The 21509-nt window shown below is 44.6% G+C and overlaps 1 protein-coding gene across 3 annotated transcripts in view; it reads right to left on the bottom strand.

The window, feature by feature from the left end:
- The window catches only part of CFAP97D1 (CFAP97 domain containing 1), a 146675-nt gene that overhangs the window by 55204 nt on the left and 69962 nt on the right, over positions 1-21509 (bottom strand). Inside the window, exon 3 of one of the 3 annotated variants that reach the window (XM_063963572.1) lies at positions 5186-5256. The exons of the other annotated variants lie outside the window; for them this stretch is intronic. Within the exon in view, the coding sequence (XP_063819642.1) occupies positions 5186-5256 (71 nt within the window). The remainder of the gene's footprint in view (positions 1-5185; positions 5257-21509) is intronic. 3 annotated transcript variants of the gene reach the window in all.

Below are 21509 nucleotides of genomic sequence, written 5' to 3'. Positions count from 1 at the left end.
TCTCCGAGGGGCCTACAATTTAATCCGCATCCGGGCAGGGGACGAGTGGAAGACTGCTTTTAATACCCGGGATGGGCATTACGAATACCTTGTAATGCCTTTTGGTCTTTGTAATGCACCTGCAGTTTTTCAAAGCTATGTAAATGAACTTTTTCGTGATCTTCTCTACAAGTGTCTAGTAGTGTACCTGGATGATATCCTAATATTCTCTAAGGATCTAAAGTCTCACCGTCACCAAGTTAAAGAGGTACTGACACGTCTGAGGAAATATCGACTTTATTGTAAGTTAGAGAAGTGCACCTTTGAAGTATCTTCCATACCGTTCCTTGGTTACATCATTTCTGGATCAGAGCTATGTAAGGATCCCGGTAAGGTACAAGCTATCCAAGATTGGACCACTCCTACGACTCTCAAGGGGATTCAGCGATTTCTTGGCTTTGCTAATTTCTATAGGAGATTCATTAAGAATTATTCTACGTTAGCTGCTCCCATTACAGCCCTAACTCGCAAGGGAGCAAATCCTACGAACTGGTCTTCTGAAGCAATCAAAGCCTTCTCTGATATAAAGCAAGCCTTTGTGTCAGCCCCCATTCTTCGACAGCCTGATTTGAATCGTCCCTTTCTACTAGAGGTGGATGCATCTACAGAAGCAGTAGGAGCTGTGTTGTCACAAGTCTTTGAAGATAAAAAGGTCCATCCCTGCAGATATTTTTTCCCGTAAGTTCCTCCCGGCCGAACGTAATTATGCAATCGGTGAGCAAGAATTACTTGCCATCAAGTTGGCATTTGAGGAGTGGAGATACCTTCTAGAAGGAGCACAACATCGCATTACAGTTTATACTGATCATAAGAATCTTCTATATCTGCAGTCAGCTCAGTGCTTGAATCCACGACAAGCTAGATGGGCGCTTTTCTTCACACGATTCAATTTCAAGCTCACCTATCGACCAGGGTCTCAGAACAAAAAGGCAGATGCTCTTTCTCGGTCCTTTGCTTCTTCTGAATTAAATGATGCTACCACGAATCAAGCCATTGTGAATCCTATGTCCTTTTTAATGACTCGAACCTCTCCAGTTCCTCCGCCTGGCAAGACCTTTGTCGCCACAAATCTTCGTAAACGGCTGCTTACCTGGGCTCACTCCTCTTCCTTCATGGGTCATCCTGGGGTTCTAAAGACTCTGAAATTTATTCAACAGTCTTATTGGTGGCCACATCTCAAAGCCGATGTCCAAGAGTTTATAGCAGCATGTCCTAAATGTGCCCAACATAAGAGTCCAAGAAGTTCTCCACCAGGTTTATTACATCCATTATCCATACCCAAACAACCATGGACTCATATCTCAATGGATTTCGTGACCGATCTACCTCCATCAAAAGGGCAAAAGACCATTTGGGTGATAGTGGATCGATTTTCGAAAATGGCACATTTCATTCCATTAACTGGGTTACCATCAGCCCCTTTACTAGCCAGATTGTTCTTCTCTGAAATCTTCAAGTTGCATGGCCTTCCTCGAGAGATCATCTCTGATCGGGGAACACAGTTTGTGGCCAAGTTCTGGAGGTCGCTTTGTTCATCTTTAAATGTCAAGTTGAATTTTTCTTCTGCATATCATCCTCAGACAGATGGACAAACTGAGAGAGTAAACCAAGACCTTGAAACATTTCTCCGGCTATATATATCGTCCTCACAGGATGACTGGGTTGACTACCTTCCATTGGCAGAATTTGCTCATAATAATCTCTTCCATTCATCTTCAGAATCTACGCCCTTTTATATTAACTTCGGCTTTCATCCTCGTGTGCCAGAGTTCCATCCATTGCCAGCCGTAGAGGTTCCAGCAGCAGATCAAGAGCTTCAACGTCTATCTAGAATCTGGAGTTGTGTGCGTAAGTCGTTGGTCAAAACTTCCGCTCGTTATAAATCTTTTGCAGATAGAAAACGTAAAGCTGTACCGAATTACAAGGTGGGAGACCAAGTTTGGATTTCTACGCGCAATCTCAGGTTTAAAGTTCCTTCTAACAAATTTGCTCCCAAGTTTATTGGTCTATTTCCCATTGTAAAGGTACTCAATCCTGTGTCATACAAAGTCAAGTTGCCACCGTCTTTGAGAATTCCTAACGCCTTTCATACATCTTTATTGAAACCTTTGATTCTCAATAAATTCCGTACTACCCAGTCCAAATCTCCTAAAGTTCACTCTTTGCAGGATGAGGAATTTGAAGTTAAAGAGATTGTGGACTCACGTTCCCGATATGGACGTTTACAGTTTTTGGTCGACTGGAAGGGTTACGGTCCGGAGGAGAGATCCTGGGTTTTTTCTGAAGATGTTCATGCTCCAAGACTGGTACAGAAATACTTCTCCAAAAATCCTGATAAGATTTAAAGGTGTTCGGAGACCACCCTTAGAAGAGGGGGTACTGTCACGAACCGGTCTCTCACCTCTGCGGGTTCTGGGGTTCGTCCGTTGCCAGTGCGGTTGCTCGCGGTGCTGTGCGCCCGTGTGGGGACGCAGCGTGATCAGTGGCACAGGTAATGCAGAGTCTGGGAACTGGGAGTGCGGGGACCAAATGGCCTAAGGCACTGCGGTGTGTCTGCTGTATAGGAGGTGGCCATGTTGGAGACCAAATAGGTAATACAGAGCACTTGTGAAAACACCTGTGGGCAGGTGTAAGCCAATCCCGTGCTTGTGCTGCCTTTAAGTAGGCTGGGATTATGTTACTCTGGGCCAGTGCTTTGTTGTATCAACGCTGTGCTCTAGCTCTGAGCTCTCTCCGTGCATTCCTGTGTGATTCCCGTGGTCCAGATATCGCCTCCGTTCCCAGAGGTCCGTCTGTAGCCTTCACTGCTAAAGATCCACCGGCTCTCCGCTGTGCTGTCAGTTAATTGCACACCTACTGGAAACAGTTGGATTCCCAGAGTCTTGCATGAGGTTATCTTGTCTGCCTGCCTTCAACCATACAAAGTTTGGAGGATTCCACTACCCTCAGCTGTTCGTTTGTTCTACTCTGCATTTAACCCGTTCATCACCTTGTCATCTGCTACAGTTTTCACAGTGATCTCCGGAACCCGCAAGTAACCCAATTCAGTACTTTTATTTTTTATGTTACCATAACAAGGATAATTCTTCACAGCCTCTCAGTTAACTCTCAAAACTTCATTGCAAATCCTTACAGTTATTTCTTCATGTCTGCATTACCCAGTTAAACACATTCTGCAGTTCAGCATCAAAGCTTGTTTATATTTGGACAATTCAACATTTATTCATCAGCTTGTTTTATATACAGTTCCATGAACATTTCTTTTATTTGTTTTTGAGATTTATCCTGCATATTATTTCTGCCCTTCCTGCAATACTTCAGTATAATCTGATGATTAACAACTTATCATTTAACTCTTTACTGAATTGTTATTTTTAATAAATATATGAAACGGAACTTTCTTCGTCCTCCCTGCTTTCTTCATACCCCAGCACCTACACCTGTGGTTGGTCCCGAGTTAACGGATTCACAAAAACACCCGGACCTGACAGTGGTTTTTTCTTCGTTCTGGTGATCGGAGTGTGATTGACAGGAAGTGGGTGTTTCTGGGCGGAAACTGGACGTTTTATGGGAGTGTGTGAAAAAACGCTGCCGTTTCTGGGAAAAACGCGGGAGTGGCTGGAGAAACGTAGGAGTGTCTGGGCGAACGCTGGGTGTGTTTGTGACGTCAAACCAGGAACGACAAGCACTGAACTGATCGCACTGGCAGAGTAAGTTTCGAGCTACTCAGAAACTGCACAGAGAAATATTTTCGCAATATTGCGAATCTTTCGTTCGCAATTTTGATAAGCTAAGATTCACTCCCAGTAGGCGGCGGCTTAGCATGTGCAAAGCTGCTAAAAGCAGCTTGCGAGCGAACAACTCAGAATGACCCCGATAATGTGGCTTTTCGACAAAAGTATATTCAATTGAAGAATGTCGATTCGACAACAGTGCTTTTCGACAGCAATTTCGGCAATTTCCTTCCGCCTCACTTTGCTGGCGGGATCTAATAAAAAAAAAATTTTAAATGTATTTTTTTTTGCTTTTTGGATTGCTAATAGCATATCTATTTATATTTGAAGGGATTATTCTACTTGTTTGTCTTTTTTTGACTCACAAGTATTATTTAATTGATTTATTAAAAGAATATTTTTTTCTTCACTCTGCTGAGGGAAATGTACCCATGATTCCACAGTTTTACCCAGGATACACTTCTGCAAAGCCCCTCCTATCTCCTCACTCCCATTTTTGAGACTCATGGGAGAGGAGCCATTACAGTCAGCTCTCTTGTGGAATCGTTTTTTTAGGACAATCCCTGCGTTTTAAAACACAATCCTATTTTTGTACTGACTACAATAATGGAGCCTTTTTCTGACCAGATTGTGATGTTCATGCTGGCTGCAAGCATGGAGGAAGAAAGGACTGGTGAACATCAGAATCAAAGTCAGCAAATGTCTGCATATGGTGAGTCAGTAGTGCGTGTTTCATTTCCACGTCCACGCCAGTATCGCACTAGGCGTGAACTGGAGAATCTCAGCGAGTTCGAGGTGATTCAAAATTATCGCTTATCGACTTGCGACATATATTCGCTGTACGCTCTGTTGGAGGCCGACCTGGAACCTCGGGCACGGACCAATCGCGCAGTCAGCGGTTTCCAGAAACTGCTGGCTACGTTACATTTTTTTGGCGTCAGGCACATTCCAGCCTACACTGTCTCAAACATGCGGTTTTTCACAGTCGACACTGTCGCGCTGTATAACCCAGGTCATTAGGGCTTTCCGCAAATTGACGATCCAGTTCATCACATTTCCAGATACGGACAGCGGATGTCGTGAGATCAAATTAGGCTTTTTTACCAAATACAATTTTCCCAATGTTCTGGGCGTGATTGACTGTACCCACGTGCAGATCAGACCGCCATGGAATTCAGAAGAATGTTTTCGGAACCAAAAACATTTCCATTCCATGAATATACAGGTGGTCTGTGATGCCAACATTAAATTTTTAAATATTTTTGTGGGATTTCCTGGATCGTCTCACGACTCCTTCATCCTAAGCCAGTCATCGCTGCTTGAGAATTTCGAAAACAGGAAACATGCCGGGTGGCTGGCTGTTAGGTATTTATTTGAATTTTTATTTATTTATTTATTTTTATATTACCCACCATTTTTTTCATTTCCATAGGCGATGCAGGTTATACCAACAAATCGTGGCTCTTGACCCCATTGTCTAATCCTGTTGGTAGAGCAGAAAAACGTTACCAAGAGACACACAAAGCATCGAGGCAAATAATTGAGCGTGCCTTCGGTGTACTTAAAAGCCGGTTTAGATGTTTAGATACTTCTGGTGGTGCTCTTTTGTATTCACCGGCAAAGGTTTGCGGCATGGTAAATGCATGTTGTATTTTACACAACATATGTGTCGCAAACCGTTTGCCGGTGACTCTTCGTCGCAGTGCTTTCCGACGCGGGAACCGTTCTTCTGCTCTACTGGTAGGTATGGATGATGGAGATGATTCCCGACGGACATTGATCAAAAGCTTTTTTTCCACTGCCTGTGAGTATACTTGTAACATTTGTATTATCATGTAAACTGAGATTGTAATATTCTAAAAAAAAATCTTAATTTATGTATTTTAGAGTTTTACGTCCAGTTGACGCACCTTCCCTGGACTGTTTTCCAAGTTTCGTCCTGTTGACGACCTGTTACCCCCTGTTTTCTCCTGTTGTTGGGTTGCCGCAAATATTGGACCCGTTTATCCAACTCTACCATGGGCAACCTACTTGTGATGTGGACCTGAACCTCCGCCACATAGCAGACAAGCCCCCTCAGGTGAGATGTATTGCTCAAAGCTCCCTCTTGTCCAAGTCACCCCGGCATGTCCAAGTTGCAGCCCTCCGGCATTTGAAAAACTGCACATCCAATCATGCCCTGACAGCAATGCTTACGCTGCGTCAGGGCATGCTTGGATGTGTAGTTTCTCAAGTGCCGGAGGGTTGCATTTTGGAGAAAGGCCGCTGTAACCTGCTTGTGTCAAAGTGTTGCTTGTACCTTGTCTTTTCCAGAGAAGGGTGACACTATTACCAATAACTGGAACCTCATACTATTCTCTTCCTCAGGTCTTGCGGAGTATCCTTCCCAAGTGGCGTGGATGTGAAGAGACACGACAGTTCTTCTGATGTACCATGGCATGGGCGACCTACTTGTGATGTGGACCTGAACCTCCGCCATGTAGCAGACAACCCCCCTCAGGTGAGATGTATTGCCCAAAACTCCCTCCTGTCCAAGTCACCCCGACATGTCCAAAGTGTAGCCCTCCGGCATTTGCAAAACTGCACATCCAATCATGCCCTGACAGCAATGCTTACGCTGTGTCAGGGCATGCTTGGATGTGTAGTTTCTCAAGTTCAGGAGGGTTGCATTTGGGACAAAAAGGCCGCTGTAACCTGCTTGTGTCAAAGTGTCGCTTGTACCTTGTCTTTTCCATAGAAGGGTGACAATATTACCAATACCTGGAACCTCATACTATTCTCTTCCACAGGTCTTGCGGAGTATCCTTCCCAAGTGGCGTGGATCATCATGGATGAAAAGGGACACAACAGTTCTCCTGCTGTACCATGGGCGACCTAATACCACTGCATCTCATATATTACATTTTATTTACCAATAATTTAAAGAAAAACACAAAACTTCTAATTTGAAAAATTTATTGAAGAAATATAATTGTATTTTATTTTGGAATAAAATTAAAATGTAATAAAACAAAAAAAAAGTAGTGTTTGTTCTTCTTTACATTCTTTTCTTGTGTAGATATCTGTGAAAAAAATCCATATTAAGTAAAGACACTAATGATGTCATGTTCATTCCTTTCCAAAGAACATTTGTGGAACCACACAGCCCAGCATGACCCATTGCTGGGCTGTGTGGTTCCACAAGGGCATGCGGTCCAAAGTGGAATAGTGGTGTCAGTGGTCAGCACTTTGACACGCCTGCACTTGTGGAACCACATAGCCCAGCATGACCCATTGCTGGGCTGTTTGGTTCCACAAGGGCAGGCGGTCCAAAGTGGAATAGTGGTGTCAGTGGTCAGCACTTTGACACGCCTGCACTTGTGGAACCACATAGCCCAGCATGACCCATTGCTGGGCTGTGTGGTTCCACAAGGGCATGCGGTCCAAAGTGGAATAGTGGTGTCAGTGGTCAGCACTTTGACACGCCTGCACTTGTGGAACCACATAGCCCAGCATGACCCATTGCTGGGCTGTGTGGTTCCACAAGGGCAGGCGGTCCAAAGTGGAATAGTGGTGTCAGTGGTCAGCACTTTGACACGCCTGCACTTGTGGAATCACATAGCCCAGCATGACCCATTGCTGGGCTGTGTGGTTCCACAAGGGCAGGCGGTCCAAAGTGGAATAGTGGTGTCAGTGGTCAGCACTTTGACACGCCTGCACTTGTGGAACCACATAGCCCAGCAATGGGTCATTGCTGGTTAGCCCAGCAATGGGTCACTTAAATTTTCCACCCAATCCTATGAATAAGCCAAAAATAAACACTAGTGAATAGTAAATTCACACAACAGTGAAAGCCTATTGTACACCAATACAAAAAGGAGTTTTTCTGTAAAAAAAAAAAGTGGTATCAGAATAGCTCTTTGGCCCATCATACATGTAGCCACAAGGAGCTTTCATCCGTTACCACACGCGCCCGCATACATGCCCGCGCATGTATGCCTAGACAGAAAGCTCCTTGGTAGTATCCGGTCGACAGTGGGGGAGCCCAACACAAACATAACATTATTAAGAAGAAAAAAAAACTAATGGGAGGGAGAGAAAGGGATACATGAAAAACATAAGAGTAAATAAAACAATACGACCGGGCTTATGGTGGTTGTCCGTCCGGATCCTCATCTTCCTCCTGATGGGGCGTCGATGCCCTGGGCGGCTGGGGAGTGTGTTGACTTGGCCTCGGTTGCTGTGCGGGTGTAGATGATGCGGCCGGTGTTGGTGGTGAAGGCATCTGGTGGGTGGGGTACATCCCTGTGTATCCTTGGTACAGCTGTGACCGTCTATACCAGGATGGTGGTGGAGAAAGGGAAGGAGGCGTCCATGTGGCTTGTGATGGCGGAAGTGGTGGTTCACCAGCGTGTTGATGAGCTGGCTCTGGGAGCTTATCGTACATCATCTGCAGTGTGGTTGCGATGATCTGTTGGCTGGATGCGGAATGTTGATGGCTCTCCGACATGTTGTCAACGCTGTGTGCCAGGCATGATGTGTTCTCCACCAGCCGGTTGATGGATGTGGCCAGAACGTGAAGGATGTCCATAGTCTCCATGTGATCTTCTCGTCTGGTCCTTTGCGTTTCTGCCGTGCTGTTGGCATGAGCCTTTTGCATTTCAACCAGACCGTTTGCCATCTTCTCCATTATCTTCTCAATGGCGTCCAGTCTGGTTTCAACGACATTCGTGTAGGTATCCTGGCGGGCGGTCATCTCTGCTGCCAGGGTGTGTACCCTCTGAACATTTGAGGCATCCTGCCCTTCCTGTACGTCTGCCACCAATTGCATTTGTGCAGCTGAAAAGAAAATTAGAAATTAGTATACACATTCACACATTTGTTTGAAGGCTCACAATTCGATATTTACTCACACAGGGATGTAGAAACAGCGGGCTGCTGCACTTCCACCTTGTCGTCCGACGAATCCTGTAGGAGATCTGGCCTGAAGAAGGGACCAATCCCCAACGCCAGTCCGCTGCTGGTCCGTGGCACCACTGTTTGCAAAATAAAAATAAAAATTAAAGTTAATAAACTATACAAAAATGGTGACCCCCCCAACACCCCTCCCATCCCCCCCCCAAAAAAAAATACAAACCTTCTCCATCCGCTGGTGCCGCTGCTCCAGGAGCTTCACTTGTCCTCAATTCTGGAGACTTTTCAAGGGTCTGGCTGGATACTTCTGCACGGCTGTCTTCAAACCCAAGAAAAGTCTCGTCTGTTAACCCTGTAGACTCAAACAGTTCGGGTGATGGGTTCACAAGGGTAGTGTCTCGTTGAGGCTCTTCGGTCTCAGTGCCAGAGCTCCTGGAGAGATGACGAGCTGGTGATGGCCTGCGCGCAGGAGATGTACTTAGGCGCCCAGCTGGTGGTGTGGTCGCCGAGGGTGTCTGGCGCACAGGTGACATTCTGTGCGCTGATGTCTAGCGCGCAGGTGATGGTCTGCGCGCTGATGATGTCTGTTGCGCAGGTGACTTTCTGCGCGCTGACGATGTGTGGCGCGCAGGTGATGATCTGCGCGCTCCTGATGCTTGCTGCGCAGGTGATGGTCCGCGCGCTGCTGCCGATGCCTGCTGCGCAGGTGATGGTCCACGCGCTGCCGATGTCCTGCGCGCAGGTGATGTCCTCTGGGCTGGCGTGTCTGGGGAAAAAGAACAAACACATTAGCAAATAAAAAAAAAAAAAGATTAGTGCAGCTCATCTGAAAGTTTTCTTACCATCAGGCCTCCTTTTGGACTGCTTGTCTCCCGCCGTCTTCCGTCTTCTTGGCGAATCTTCCTCCTCTGGAAAGCCAGGACGGCTAGAGTCCACACCTCCGCGAACTCCTTGGACCATGGCAGGGTTCATGCGCCTTTTAATAACGTCCTCCCAGGGTAGCCACTTCAGATTGAGAGCCGGACCACCTCCCGTAGCTGTCTCATGTCGGCGCTGAATCCCCATCTTCTTCTTGGTCTGTCTGCGGCAATCACTGTACCGCTTCATGCAGTTTCTGGTGCTCCGGCGGTTTCCAGATACTGCAGTGACTTGTCTCGCGATGGCATCCCAGATGTTTCGCTTGGTCTTAGCTGCTGTGGTCTGTGCCCTTGGTCCATACAGAACGTCGTAGGACCTGTCGACGCCATCCACTAGGGCACAGTTTTCCGCCTCAGTGTATCTGGGTCCACGCGGCTTCTTCTGTCCTGCGTCTTCACCAGAGGCTTCCTCCTCCGACTGATCCTCTGGCTGGCTTCTTGCCTTTAGGGATTAAAAAAAAAACATGCATTTAATAAGATCGGTATGTACCTGTGAGTGTCAGTATCCCTGGCAGTGCGCAAAGATAACTGTAGGTGTGCATGGCAGTGAACTGTAGGTGTGCATGGCAGTGCGCAAACTAGGGTGTGTCAAGTTGGATGCTATTGTGTCTGCAGGTGTTGTCAGTATTTACCTGTCTAGGCCTTTTCTTTTTCTTTTGCTTCTGTCTTTGGTCCCTTGACGACCGCGGCTGGTCACTGGATGCCTGTTCGGTCGTATCCTCCTCCTGGGTCGGCTCCCACTCCTCATTGCTGTGCAGGGAAAGTTCTTCTGAGGGGTGGGGGGAAGGGGGGGATCGGGGACGCTTGTCCCTGGACATCTCTGTTGTAAAAAGTAAAAAAATATTTTTACAAATTTAACACACATTACAAAATTACATGCAACCACACTTCATGCTGCTGGGACCCCAGTGCTCAAGCTGGACCAAACAACAAAAAAATTGAAAATTATAAAAAAAACCACAGCCAAACAAGCCAAAACCCCCGTACAAGCATCCCTGCACATGCTGGTGGTCAACCAGTGCTACAAAAGGAGCAAAAAACTTGCTTTGGAAACAAACTACACCACATGTCGGCCACATGGCAGAAACCGACACGGTCAAAGTCAGCCCAAACAAGCCAAAAAGTACCTCCAGCATGTGCAGGCATGCACCAGTGCTAAAATATGAGCCAAAAAACATGTTTTGGGAACAAACGACATCACATGTCGACCACATGTTGGATACCGACACGGTCTAAAATCACCCCAAACAAGCCAAAAAGCATCCCTGCACATGCTGGAGGTCAACCAGTGCTAAACTATGAGCAAAAAAACATGTTTTGGAAACAAACTACACAACCTGTCGGCCACATGGCAGAAACCGACATGGTCAAAGTCAGTCCAAACAAGCCAAAAAGCATCCCTGCACATGCTGGAGGTCAACCAGTGCTAAACTATGAGCAAAAAACATGTTTTGGGAACAAACGACATCACATGTCGACCACATGTTGGATACCGGCACACTCTAAAATCACCCCAAACAAGCCAAAAAAGCATTCCTGCACATGCTGGAGGTACACCAATGCAAAATCATGACCCAAAAAACACTTATGGAAAAAAAACAAACGTGAAAAACTACCCCCAAACAAACAACTTCCAAAAAAACATGCAGCAATACAAGCAGGAGCTATATACACATACCTGCACACATATACATACCCCAAACACCCCAAAGCAACACCACATGTACACCTCATGGCACCCCCCCACCCCCACTACACAAACACATACATGCAACGCCAGACCACATGTGGTACTTACCTAGAAATGTAGAAATCGCTCCAAAAACGACTCTCCTCCGGGGTAACAGGTATCCTCCTGTCCGTCCTGGATTAAAGCCTGCTGGGTGTCCAAACGATACCACAGCAAACAACACCAATTTGCTAGCTCTGCAGCACCTCACCTCCACTCTGCAGGTTCACAAAATGGCTGCTGAGCACGCAGCAAACAAGCCCTATTAAAGGGCTGAAAACGGCGGGAAGTCGAATCCAGGACGCCCACTACTCGACGATTGGTCCGCTATTCGACAAGGGGAGTGTCGAATGCGTTTTGTATTGCATATGTCGAATTCATGGTCCCGGGCGTGCCAAAGTTTTGTCAAGGAGTGCCAAAGTTTTGTCATGCTAAAGAAATGTATTGCTCTTACTTATCTCTGCCAGCTACATTTATCATTGTATTCTCTAAATTGATGTCAAATTAATCTTTATCTGACCAATGTAAATGACCCCAATAATTCATTCTGTCTAATAATGTAACTAAAAAGCTGAACATGTAATGACTGTGCAACACAAAAGAACAAAACTCGTTTTGTTTTAATATAAAATTGAGCAGTCTTTGCTTGTGTCTTGTACCATTTCATCTGATCTTACCTCCAAGTGACTATGCAGTGTGATGCAGTTCTTTGTATACTGTATTGTGATGTCATAGGGGTGCTGTAAATGTTGAATTTCATTGATTGTGATGTCATAGAGGTGCTTTTGATTTTGAATTTCAATGTATTTAGATTTAGTATAGGTCCTGTCAATGTTGAATTTTATGGATTGGGTTGTCATAGAGGTGCTTTTGATTTTGAATTACAATGCATTGTGATGTAATAGAAGTGCTGTCAATGTTGAATTTCATTGATTATCATGTCATATAGGTGCTGTCAATGTTGAATTTCAATGATTGTGATGTCATAAAGGTGGTTTCAATTTTGAATTACAATGCATTGTGATGTCATAGAGGTGTTTTCAATGTATTTCAATGATTGTGATGTCATAGAGGTGGTTTCTATTTTGAATAACAATGCATTGTTATGTCATAGAGGTGCTGTCATTGGTCAATTTCATTGATTGTGATGTCATAGAGGTGCTGTCAATGTTGAATTTGAATGATTGTGATGTCATAAAGGTGCTTTGATTTTGAATTTCAATGTATTTTGATGTCATAGATTTTTTTTATACTGCATTTCAATGATTGTGATGTCATAGATGTGGTTTCAGTTTTGAATTCCAGTGCATTGTGATGTCATAGAGGTGGGTTCGATTTTGAATTACAATGCATTGTGATGTCATAATAGAGGTGTTTTCGATTTTGTATTCGAAAGATTATGATGTCATAGAGGTGTTCTTGATTTTGTATTTCAATGATTGTGATGTCATAGAGGTGCTGTAAATGTCGAATTGCAATGCATTGTGATGTCATAGAGGTGCTGTCAATGTTGATTTTCATTGATTGTGGTGTCATAGAGGTGCTTTCGATTTTGAATTGTAATACATTTTGATGTCATAGAGGTGTTTTCGATGTTGTAGTTCAAAGAATGTGATGTCATGGAGGTGGTTTTGATTTTTGATGTCATAGAGGTGCTGTAAATGTCGAATTGCAATGCATTGTGATGTCATAGAGGTGCTGTCAATGTTGATTTTCATTGATTGTGGTGTCATAGAGGTGCTTTCGATTTTGAATTGTAATACATTTTGATGTCATAGAGGTGTTTTCGATGTTGTAGTTCAAAGAATGTGATGTCATGGAGGTGGTTTTGATTTTAAATTACAGTACATTGTGATGTCATAAAGGTGCTCTAGATTTTGATATTTAATGCATTTTGATGTCATAGTTGAGCTTTCAATGTCGCCTTTCCATGACTGTGATGTGAAAAAAGTGGTTTTGATTTTGAATTACTGTACTGTATGTTTCTAAATGCACTTGTCTATTTGTACTGTTATTTCTGTCTGCTGCAATATAAATATATTTATAAAAATACAAAGCAAAACAAATAAATGTTGCATACAACATAACATTCTCTTTAAAATGTATTTGCAATCAACATTCAGTGATGAGCAGGAAAATTCAAACACGAAAAATGTAAAATAGAATGCCGTTAGAAATGAACTGCTGCCGCTAATAAATTATAGAGTATAGCATGTAATCCAACAGATGCATTGGCCCCAAAGGTAAATAATATGCTTGCTTTGGGCATCCTAAATTGCCAGGAATATAGTTTGGATTTAATTAATTTACTTGAATATTTTTATGAAGCTTAGACTTGGGGATGTATCCGTGCTCTGGAATCACATTCTGTGAAGGTTTTATAATCCATGTCGGAATAGTAAATTTTATGAGCTGTGAACATGCTGAAAATAAAACATACTGTAGCTTTGTGTAAAATGTTTTGTGCAAAGAATAGAATTGAACTTGTAGCATTGGTTTAGTCAAATGCAAATCCCACCTTCAGGGATATTAGATTTCTAGTGTCTACCATAGCATGCACAATAGTATGTACAGTATATTTATCCAGTTTGGTTTTTTTAAAGAGCAGTGTACAGTAAATACTCAATTGCTTTGTCCTGAACAACATAGTTTATGGAATATATGGGGTCATTTATTACCAGCAAAAAAAAAGCTTGTTTATGTGGAATTTGAGTGTCCACCCATTGCCAAATATTTAGTGATAAAGATTAAAGATTATTTACTGACAGTCATAATTTTTACTAACTTGTGTAAAATGAACATATAACAATAAATATATCCGATAGCAAAAAAGTTGTCTTAGAAAATGCAAATCAGGGGTTTACAGTAATAGATTAGCGCAGTATAGTGCATTTCATATGTTGCTGAGTGATGTTAGTAAGATTCTTCATTGTCACAGATGGTTATGAATGGCAAAAAGGCCGTTCCATAGAGAAAATAAACCTCTGGATAGCTGTGTACCTGGATTGGCAGAGTGATAGGTTTGTGAAGCAAGCAGCCACATTTGTGGAGAAGCATAAGTGTGCACAGGTAGACTGAAGGAGATAGGTAGACTGAAGGAGGTAGGTGGACTAAAGGTATGGCAGCTGAAGTTTGGATCAGGCACACCTAATTTTGAGGAGCTTTCATTTTATGTACCAACAATATTCTAATGAGAGAGCGCACTCTAGGCACACTTTGAGCAATGTGATAAAAAGCTACTCATATACACATTTTAAAGTGACACATGTAATAGAGGCCATACTGATGTCCCTTCACAGTCATGATTGTGTAGGCATTCTAAAATCACTTTATACAAGTATTTAAATGCTTGTCCTGTACATAATATGCATTAAAATGAACATTTTCTTTATTAAAATTGTAGCTTTCTCAAATTTTGCGCATAGCATAAACAGAGGTATTTTTATTGCAGGTAGGTAGTTATATGGAAAGAAACTTGGCTTACTGCAATTAAAATGTGTATTGCGCATAATGTATAGTGCTTAAAGCAGGGAAGGGGAACCTTTGCCCCTCCAGCTGTTGTTGAACTACACATCCCAGTATGCCATTCAACAGTTTTAGCATGGTCAAATAGCAAAACTGTAGCAAGGCATGCTGGTATGTGTAGTTCAACAACAGGTGGAGGGCCGAAGGTTCCCCATCCCTGGCTTAAAGGGAAAAGCAGTTACTACTTCTGCTGGCCACCCACTGTCATCGTGCTACTCACTCCAAGAAGTGTTGTAATCACTGTCCGAGTTGGACAATCAAATTGGATGACAACAAGCCATTTGGTACTCAGGGTGAGTGGCCAGATCATTTCTGGTATAACTGGGCACTGCAAAACTGGACGCTGACCACACTTGAGGCCAATAGTGGTTATATTCTGACCTCATTTATCAACATACCGTACTAATATAACATGATATGATAAATGATCCAACCCAACTGATTTTCATTGGTTCATTGGATTTATTTTGGGGTACTTAGTTTGGGAATATTAGACCATCTGGTGATAATGCTGCTGATATTGCAATGTGCATGTGCATTGACCTAATTACTTCTTTTTTTTATTTTGCTTTACCTTGTTATAGTGCAGACAGGGCTCCTTTGTTACACAAGGCTCTTACAGTAGTTGATAGTGGGAAGATTTAGGAAGGAAGGTGAGTAGCAGGAAACAGAATATGGTGGAGATTGTGATAAACTTCCAAAGTCTCAGTCCACACTACTGACTCAAATCCACTACTCTGCCCATGAGCTTGGGCAGAGCTGGGATAAGGCATTCAGGGGCTTGGGACACTTAAGATAGGGGTTACCCTATGATCTAAAATCAAGAGCATAGTTAGAGGAGGGCAGAGTTACTGGAAGGCGGAAAATATTAAAGAGGTTGCCAGACTAATTCCATCACAAAATAAATATATATTTTACACGTCTTCAAATCAACTGTGTAAAAGTAACATTGCTGAATGTTACTACTACTGTTACTTTGAGCACAAATCGTATCTGTCCTGCCTGTCTTTGAGAGAAAACCAGATATGCAAGAAAATCAAGTGGGTTTCAACTTAATGCCTACAGGAAGGGTCAGAGCCACTGACAAGAATAAGAGTATCTGATCCCCTCTCTCTCTCTCTCCCTCATTGCCTCTCTCTCTCTCTCTCTCTCCCTCCATCTCTCTCCCCCTTGCTCTCTTTCTCTCTCTCTCTCCCTCCATCTCTCTCCCCCTTGCTCTCTCTCACCTCTCTCTCTCTCTCTCTCTCTCTCTCTCCTCTCAGCTATCGTGTTAAAACCCCAGTTTTTTTTCTGTCTGTCTCCCCCACTGATACTTTTCATTCATGTCTCAGTGAATTCTTTCAGTCCAATTTACTGTGTTTACTCCCTCCACCCTCTGCCTCTACCCTTCTCCCTCTCCCTATCACTCACTGCCCATCCCTTTTACCCACTGTCTCTCCCCATCATCCTCTATGTCACCCACTGACTCTTCCTGACGTCACCCACTTTTTCCCCCTATTGCATATATACAACATTCCCTTTGAGGCAATGCCCCTTATTGCAATCTCACACCCTTGTTATGAGACCACACCCACTTTTACAGGATGCGCACACCTTAGTCTCATGCAAAATAACCCCGTCTCCACCTCTTCCCCTATAGTTATTTTCCCTCCTGTCATTTTCTTCTGGATCCCCTCCTGATTGTGTTTATGAGACATAAATAACTATTTTAATCACAATGTGAAAATTCTGATTATCTCATGCATACATCAAAATCCACATGCTGGGACAGAGCTTGTGATAAAGCTCTGTCCCAGCGAATCCCTTTTCCTTCTATTCACCTTGTATTATTCACATTTGCGACAGTGCAGATGTTACTATGCATGCAACGTCAGCTCAAAGTAACAGAGAGCTGAGCCATGAACTCTACAGCTGAGACTCCTGACAGAGAGTACCCACACTGATGCTGAACAGAAGAGAGGCCCAGAGGAAAGATCCAATGCTGGATGTTTACTCAGTCACACTAAGTTATGTGTGTGGCTTCACATGGCTGCAGGGAAAATATGCACCCAGAGACAGCACTGACTGTGGAGGGACTTTTTGAATTACCTGTATATCCACAGTAAAAGAGCGGGGCACATTACAGTGTGTATATAGGTGGTCATTCCGAGTTGTACGCTAGCTGTTTTCGGTCGCAGCACAGCGATCAGGCAAAAAAGCGGCACTTCTGCGCATGCGGCGCAATGCGCATGCGTGACGTACTTTCACAACAGCCGATGCAGTTTTCCACAAGTTCTAGCAAAGCATTTCTGTCGCACTGCTGGCTGCTGAGTGATTGACAGAAAGAGGGCATTTCTGGGTGTGTACTGACCGGTTTCAGGAAGTGTTCGAAAAAACACAGGCTTGCCAGGAGAAACGCAGGCGTGGCTGGCTGAACGCAGGGCGTGTTCGTGACGTCAAAACAGGAACTGAACAGTCTGAACTTATCGCAAGCGCTGAGTAGGTCTGGAGCTGCTCTGAAACGGCACAATTTTTTTTAAGCCGCTCTGCGATCCTTTCGTTCGCACTTCTGCTAAGCTAAAATACACTCCCAGAGGGCGGCGGCTTAGCGTTTGCACGGCTGCTACAAACTGCTAGTGATCGAACAACTCGGAATGACCACCATAGTGAGCTACAGTGTTTGCTGATGTGTCTTATATAATGAAAGAAATGAGAACAGAATTTATTTAAGCTACAAATGGAACCACGCTAGACGTGGCTCCGTCTGTGACTAGTCACAACCGCCCGGGCGCGCCTGGACGCTATGAGCGCCTCCGATTTTACTTGAATGGAGAGCGTCTCCATACGGGCGGGCGCATGTGCCCAGACAATGACGCTCAGAATGGGAAGCGGACGGATCGTCTAGTCATGCCGGGAGTGCACGTTTGCAATGGGGCCGCTGTAGATAAGTTCCATCGGTAGTGTACTAATTGTTAAAATAAAACTTTGCAGCCAGCACCAGAAAATAAAGATATGTTATTGCCATAGTTTATGGCAATAAGGATTCTGTATTTTCCCAAATGTACCTTTGGTGAGTCGCAGGGACAAGGACTCCACATTGCGATCACATTACTTCCTCCTTTGCTCCCTCAGTTGTGCTACTACGCCTGTGCCAACGGACGTCTGCACATGTGCAAGCTGGAGCCGCTGGGGGCACCAATGTCTATTTTGACTCCGGGCACCTGGAACGCTTGCCCTGGGGGAGAGGAGAGAGCTAGGAAACTGCACAGCTCTCTTCCTATAGCCTTATCGCATCGTAGAATGGAGGGAAGCCTGCATAGTGCCAGCGGGAAATGGTGTTATTATTGCAGGGCTCCCTTCATTATCTTTTTTACAATTTGGGGTTAGAAAATTTTAGTAGATCATATATCCCATTGCAAATTCGCAAAATGAGATCTGCTTAATAAAAAAATAAAAAAAAATGTGGTTTGAAGCACCTAGCAATGCAATCTTCATTTGTAAACTTTTGTGATACAAAATGGGTTGTTCTGAAGAGCTCAGTGACTTCAAGCGTGGTACTGTGATAGGATGCCATCTCTGCTGGACATTCCAAGGTCATCTGTAAGTGATAGTTTTACGAAGTGGATGCATTTTGGAACAACAGCAACTCAGCCACGAAGCAGAAGACCACTTAAAATCAGAGAGCAGGGTCAATGACTGCTAAGGCGAATGGTGCTTAAAGGCCGCCAACGCTCTGCTGATCCCATAGTTGAAGAGTTCCAAACTTCCACTGGCATTAATGTAAGCACAAAAACTGTGCGACGGGAGCTTAATGGAATGGGTTTCCATGGCCGAGCAGTTGCATGCAAGCCTCACATCACCAAGTCCAATGCCAAGCGTCGGATGGAGTGGTGTAAAGCACAACGACACTGGACTGGGGAGCAGTGGAAACATGTTCTGTGGAGTGACAAATTATGCTTCTCTGTTTGGCAGTCAGATGGCTTTGGTGGATGCCAGGAGAATGTTACCTGCCTGACTGCATTATGCCAACTGTAAAGTTTGGTGGAGGAGGGATAATGGTATGGGGCTGTTTTTCAGGGTTTGGGCTAGGCCCCTTATCTCCAGTGAATGGCAATCTTAGGGGGTAATTCCGACCTGACCACACGGTAGTTTTTTTCGCTGTGCTGCGATCAGGTCAGAACTGCGCATGCGTATGCACCGCAATGTGCAGGCGCGTTGCACGGGCACAAAGCGGATTGTTGCTGTGCGATGGGTTGTACGAAGAATCCATTCGCACGAATGATCGCAAAGAGATTGACAGGAAGAAGGCGTTTGTGGGTGACAACTGACCGTTTTCTGGGAGTGTTTGGAAAAACGCAGGCATGTCCAAGCGTTTGCAGGGCGGGTGTCCTGATGTCAATTCCGGCCCCGTACAGGCTGAAGTGATCGCAAGGGCAGAGTAAGTTCAGAGCTACTCAGAAACTGCACAAAATGTTTTTGCACAGCTCGGCTGCACATGTGATCACACACATGCAAGGCTAAAATACACTCCCCCGTGGGCGGCAATTATGCGTTTGCACGGCTGCAAAAAACAGCTAGCGAGCGATCAACTCGGAATGACCCCCTTAATGCTTAAGTATACCAAGACATTTTGTACAATGCTATGCTTCCAACTTTGTGGCAACAGTTTGGGGAAGGTTCTTTTCTATTACAACATGACTGTGCCCCATTGCACAAAGCAAGGACTATAAAGACATGGGCCTTCATTCCAACCTCGTCGCACGCAGGTGATTTTTTGCACTGCTGCGACCAGGTAATCACCGCGTACAGGGGAGGGAGTAAACGCTGTGCAGGGGAGCGATCGCTTGTGCAGAGCTCAGGACTTACTCAGCCGCTGCGATGATAAAGCCTGGATGTGACGTCAGGATCCCTCCATGGAAACAGCCGGGCACGCCTGCGTTCGGCCGGACACTCCCAGGAAACGGTGAGTTGACACCCCCAGTCGGCCTCTTCCTGTCAATCTTCTTGCGCTCGCCGCTGCAAACGCTTTAATTCTTTTCATCACTGCCAGGCGACGGCCGTTGCTGGGCAGTGACACGCCTGTGCATTGCGGCCCGCACGCATGCGCTGTTGAGACCCGATCACACGGCTGCAAAAAACTGCAGCGTGTGATCGGGTCAGAATGACCCCCATGGTTTGATGAGTTCACTGTGTGGAAGAACTTGACTGGCCTGCACAGAGCACTCCATCAAGCACCTTTGGGATGAACTGGAACGGAGATTGCGAGCAGGCCTTCTCGTCCAACGTCAGTGGCTGACCTCATAAATGCTCTACAGAATGAATGGGAACAAATTCTTAAAGAAAAACTCCCAAATCTCCAAAGCCTTCCAAGAAGAGTGGAAGCTGTTATAGCTGCTAAATTGCTGATTACAGTGTCATTACAGTCCCTTTTGGTGGAATGGCCATTTGTCTGAATACTTTTGTCCATAGAGTGTATCAATTAAAGCCCCATTTAATTAATTTATCCCCGACAACCTCAATTTGTTTCTGCCCAAGAATACACACACACACACACACACACACACACACACACACACACACACACACACACACACACACACACACCAACAAATGCAGAGGTTTACAGATGCAGTCAAGCTGTATATGCAGTCACAGAAACAGACTCACAGATGTAAGTTTAACAGATACAGAGACGCATGCAGACAGTCACAGATACCCAGTCACAGATGCAGTTTCACACATACAGAGGGTCAAAGAAACAGTCAGGCATGCAGATGGTCATGCATAATAAGTTATACAGTGCAGTCACACATGCAGAGTGTCACAGATGCAGAGTCAAACCTGCAGAGGGTCAATGAAACAGTCACATACAGTATGCAGAGAGTTACAGATGCAGAGTTACACATGCAGAAGGTCACACAAGTAGTAATAAATCTAGAGGTTCATGCAGGCAGTCATACATACTTAGAACTAGTGATGTGCACCGGAAATTTTTCGGGTTTTGTGTTTTGATTTTGGATTCGGTTCCGCGGCCGTGTTTTGGATTCAGACGCGTTTTGGCAAAACCTCCCTGAAAATTTTTTGTCGGATTCGGGTGTGTTTTGGATTCGGGTGTTTTTTTTTACAAAAAAACCTCAAAAACAGCTTAAATCATAGAATTTGGGGGTCATTTTGATCCCATAGTATTATTAACCTCAGTAACCATAATTTACACTCATTTTCAGTCTATTCTGAACACCTCACACCTCACAATATTATTTTTAGTCCTAAAATTTGCACCGAGGTCGCTGGATGGCTAAGCTAAGCTAAGTGACACAAGTGGCCGACACAAACACCTGGCCCATCTAGGAGTGGCACTGCAGTGTCAGGCAGGATGGCACTTCAAAAAAATAGTCCCCAAACAGCACATGATACAAAGAAAAAAAGAGGCGCACCAAGGTTGCTGTGTGACTAAGCTAAGCGACACAAGTGGCCGACACAAACACCTGGCCCATCTAGGAGTGGCACTGCAGTGTCAGACAGGATGGCACTTCAAAAAAATTGTCCCCAAACAGCACATGATGCAAAGAAAAAAAGAGGCGCACCAAGGCGCACCAAGGTCGCTGTGTGACTAAGCTAAGCGACACAAGTGGCCGACACAAACACCTGGCCCATCTAGGAGTGGCTCTGCAGTTTTCTAGTGAGAGGATGAGT

This window comes from Pseudophryne corroboree, chromosome 3, assembly GCF_028390025.1.
Source record: "Pseudophryne corroboree isolate aPseCor3 chromosome 3, aPseCor3.hap2, whole genome shotgun sequence".
NCBI classification, from domain to species: Eukaryota; Metazoa; Chordata; class Amphibia; order Anura; family Myobatrachidae; genus Pseudophryne; species Pseudophryne corroboree.
Note: the sequence above shows the minus strand (reverse complement) of the source record. Positions and strands in the feature narration are given on the sequence as shown.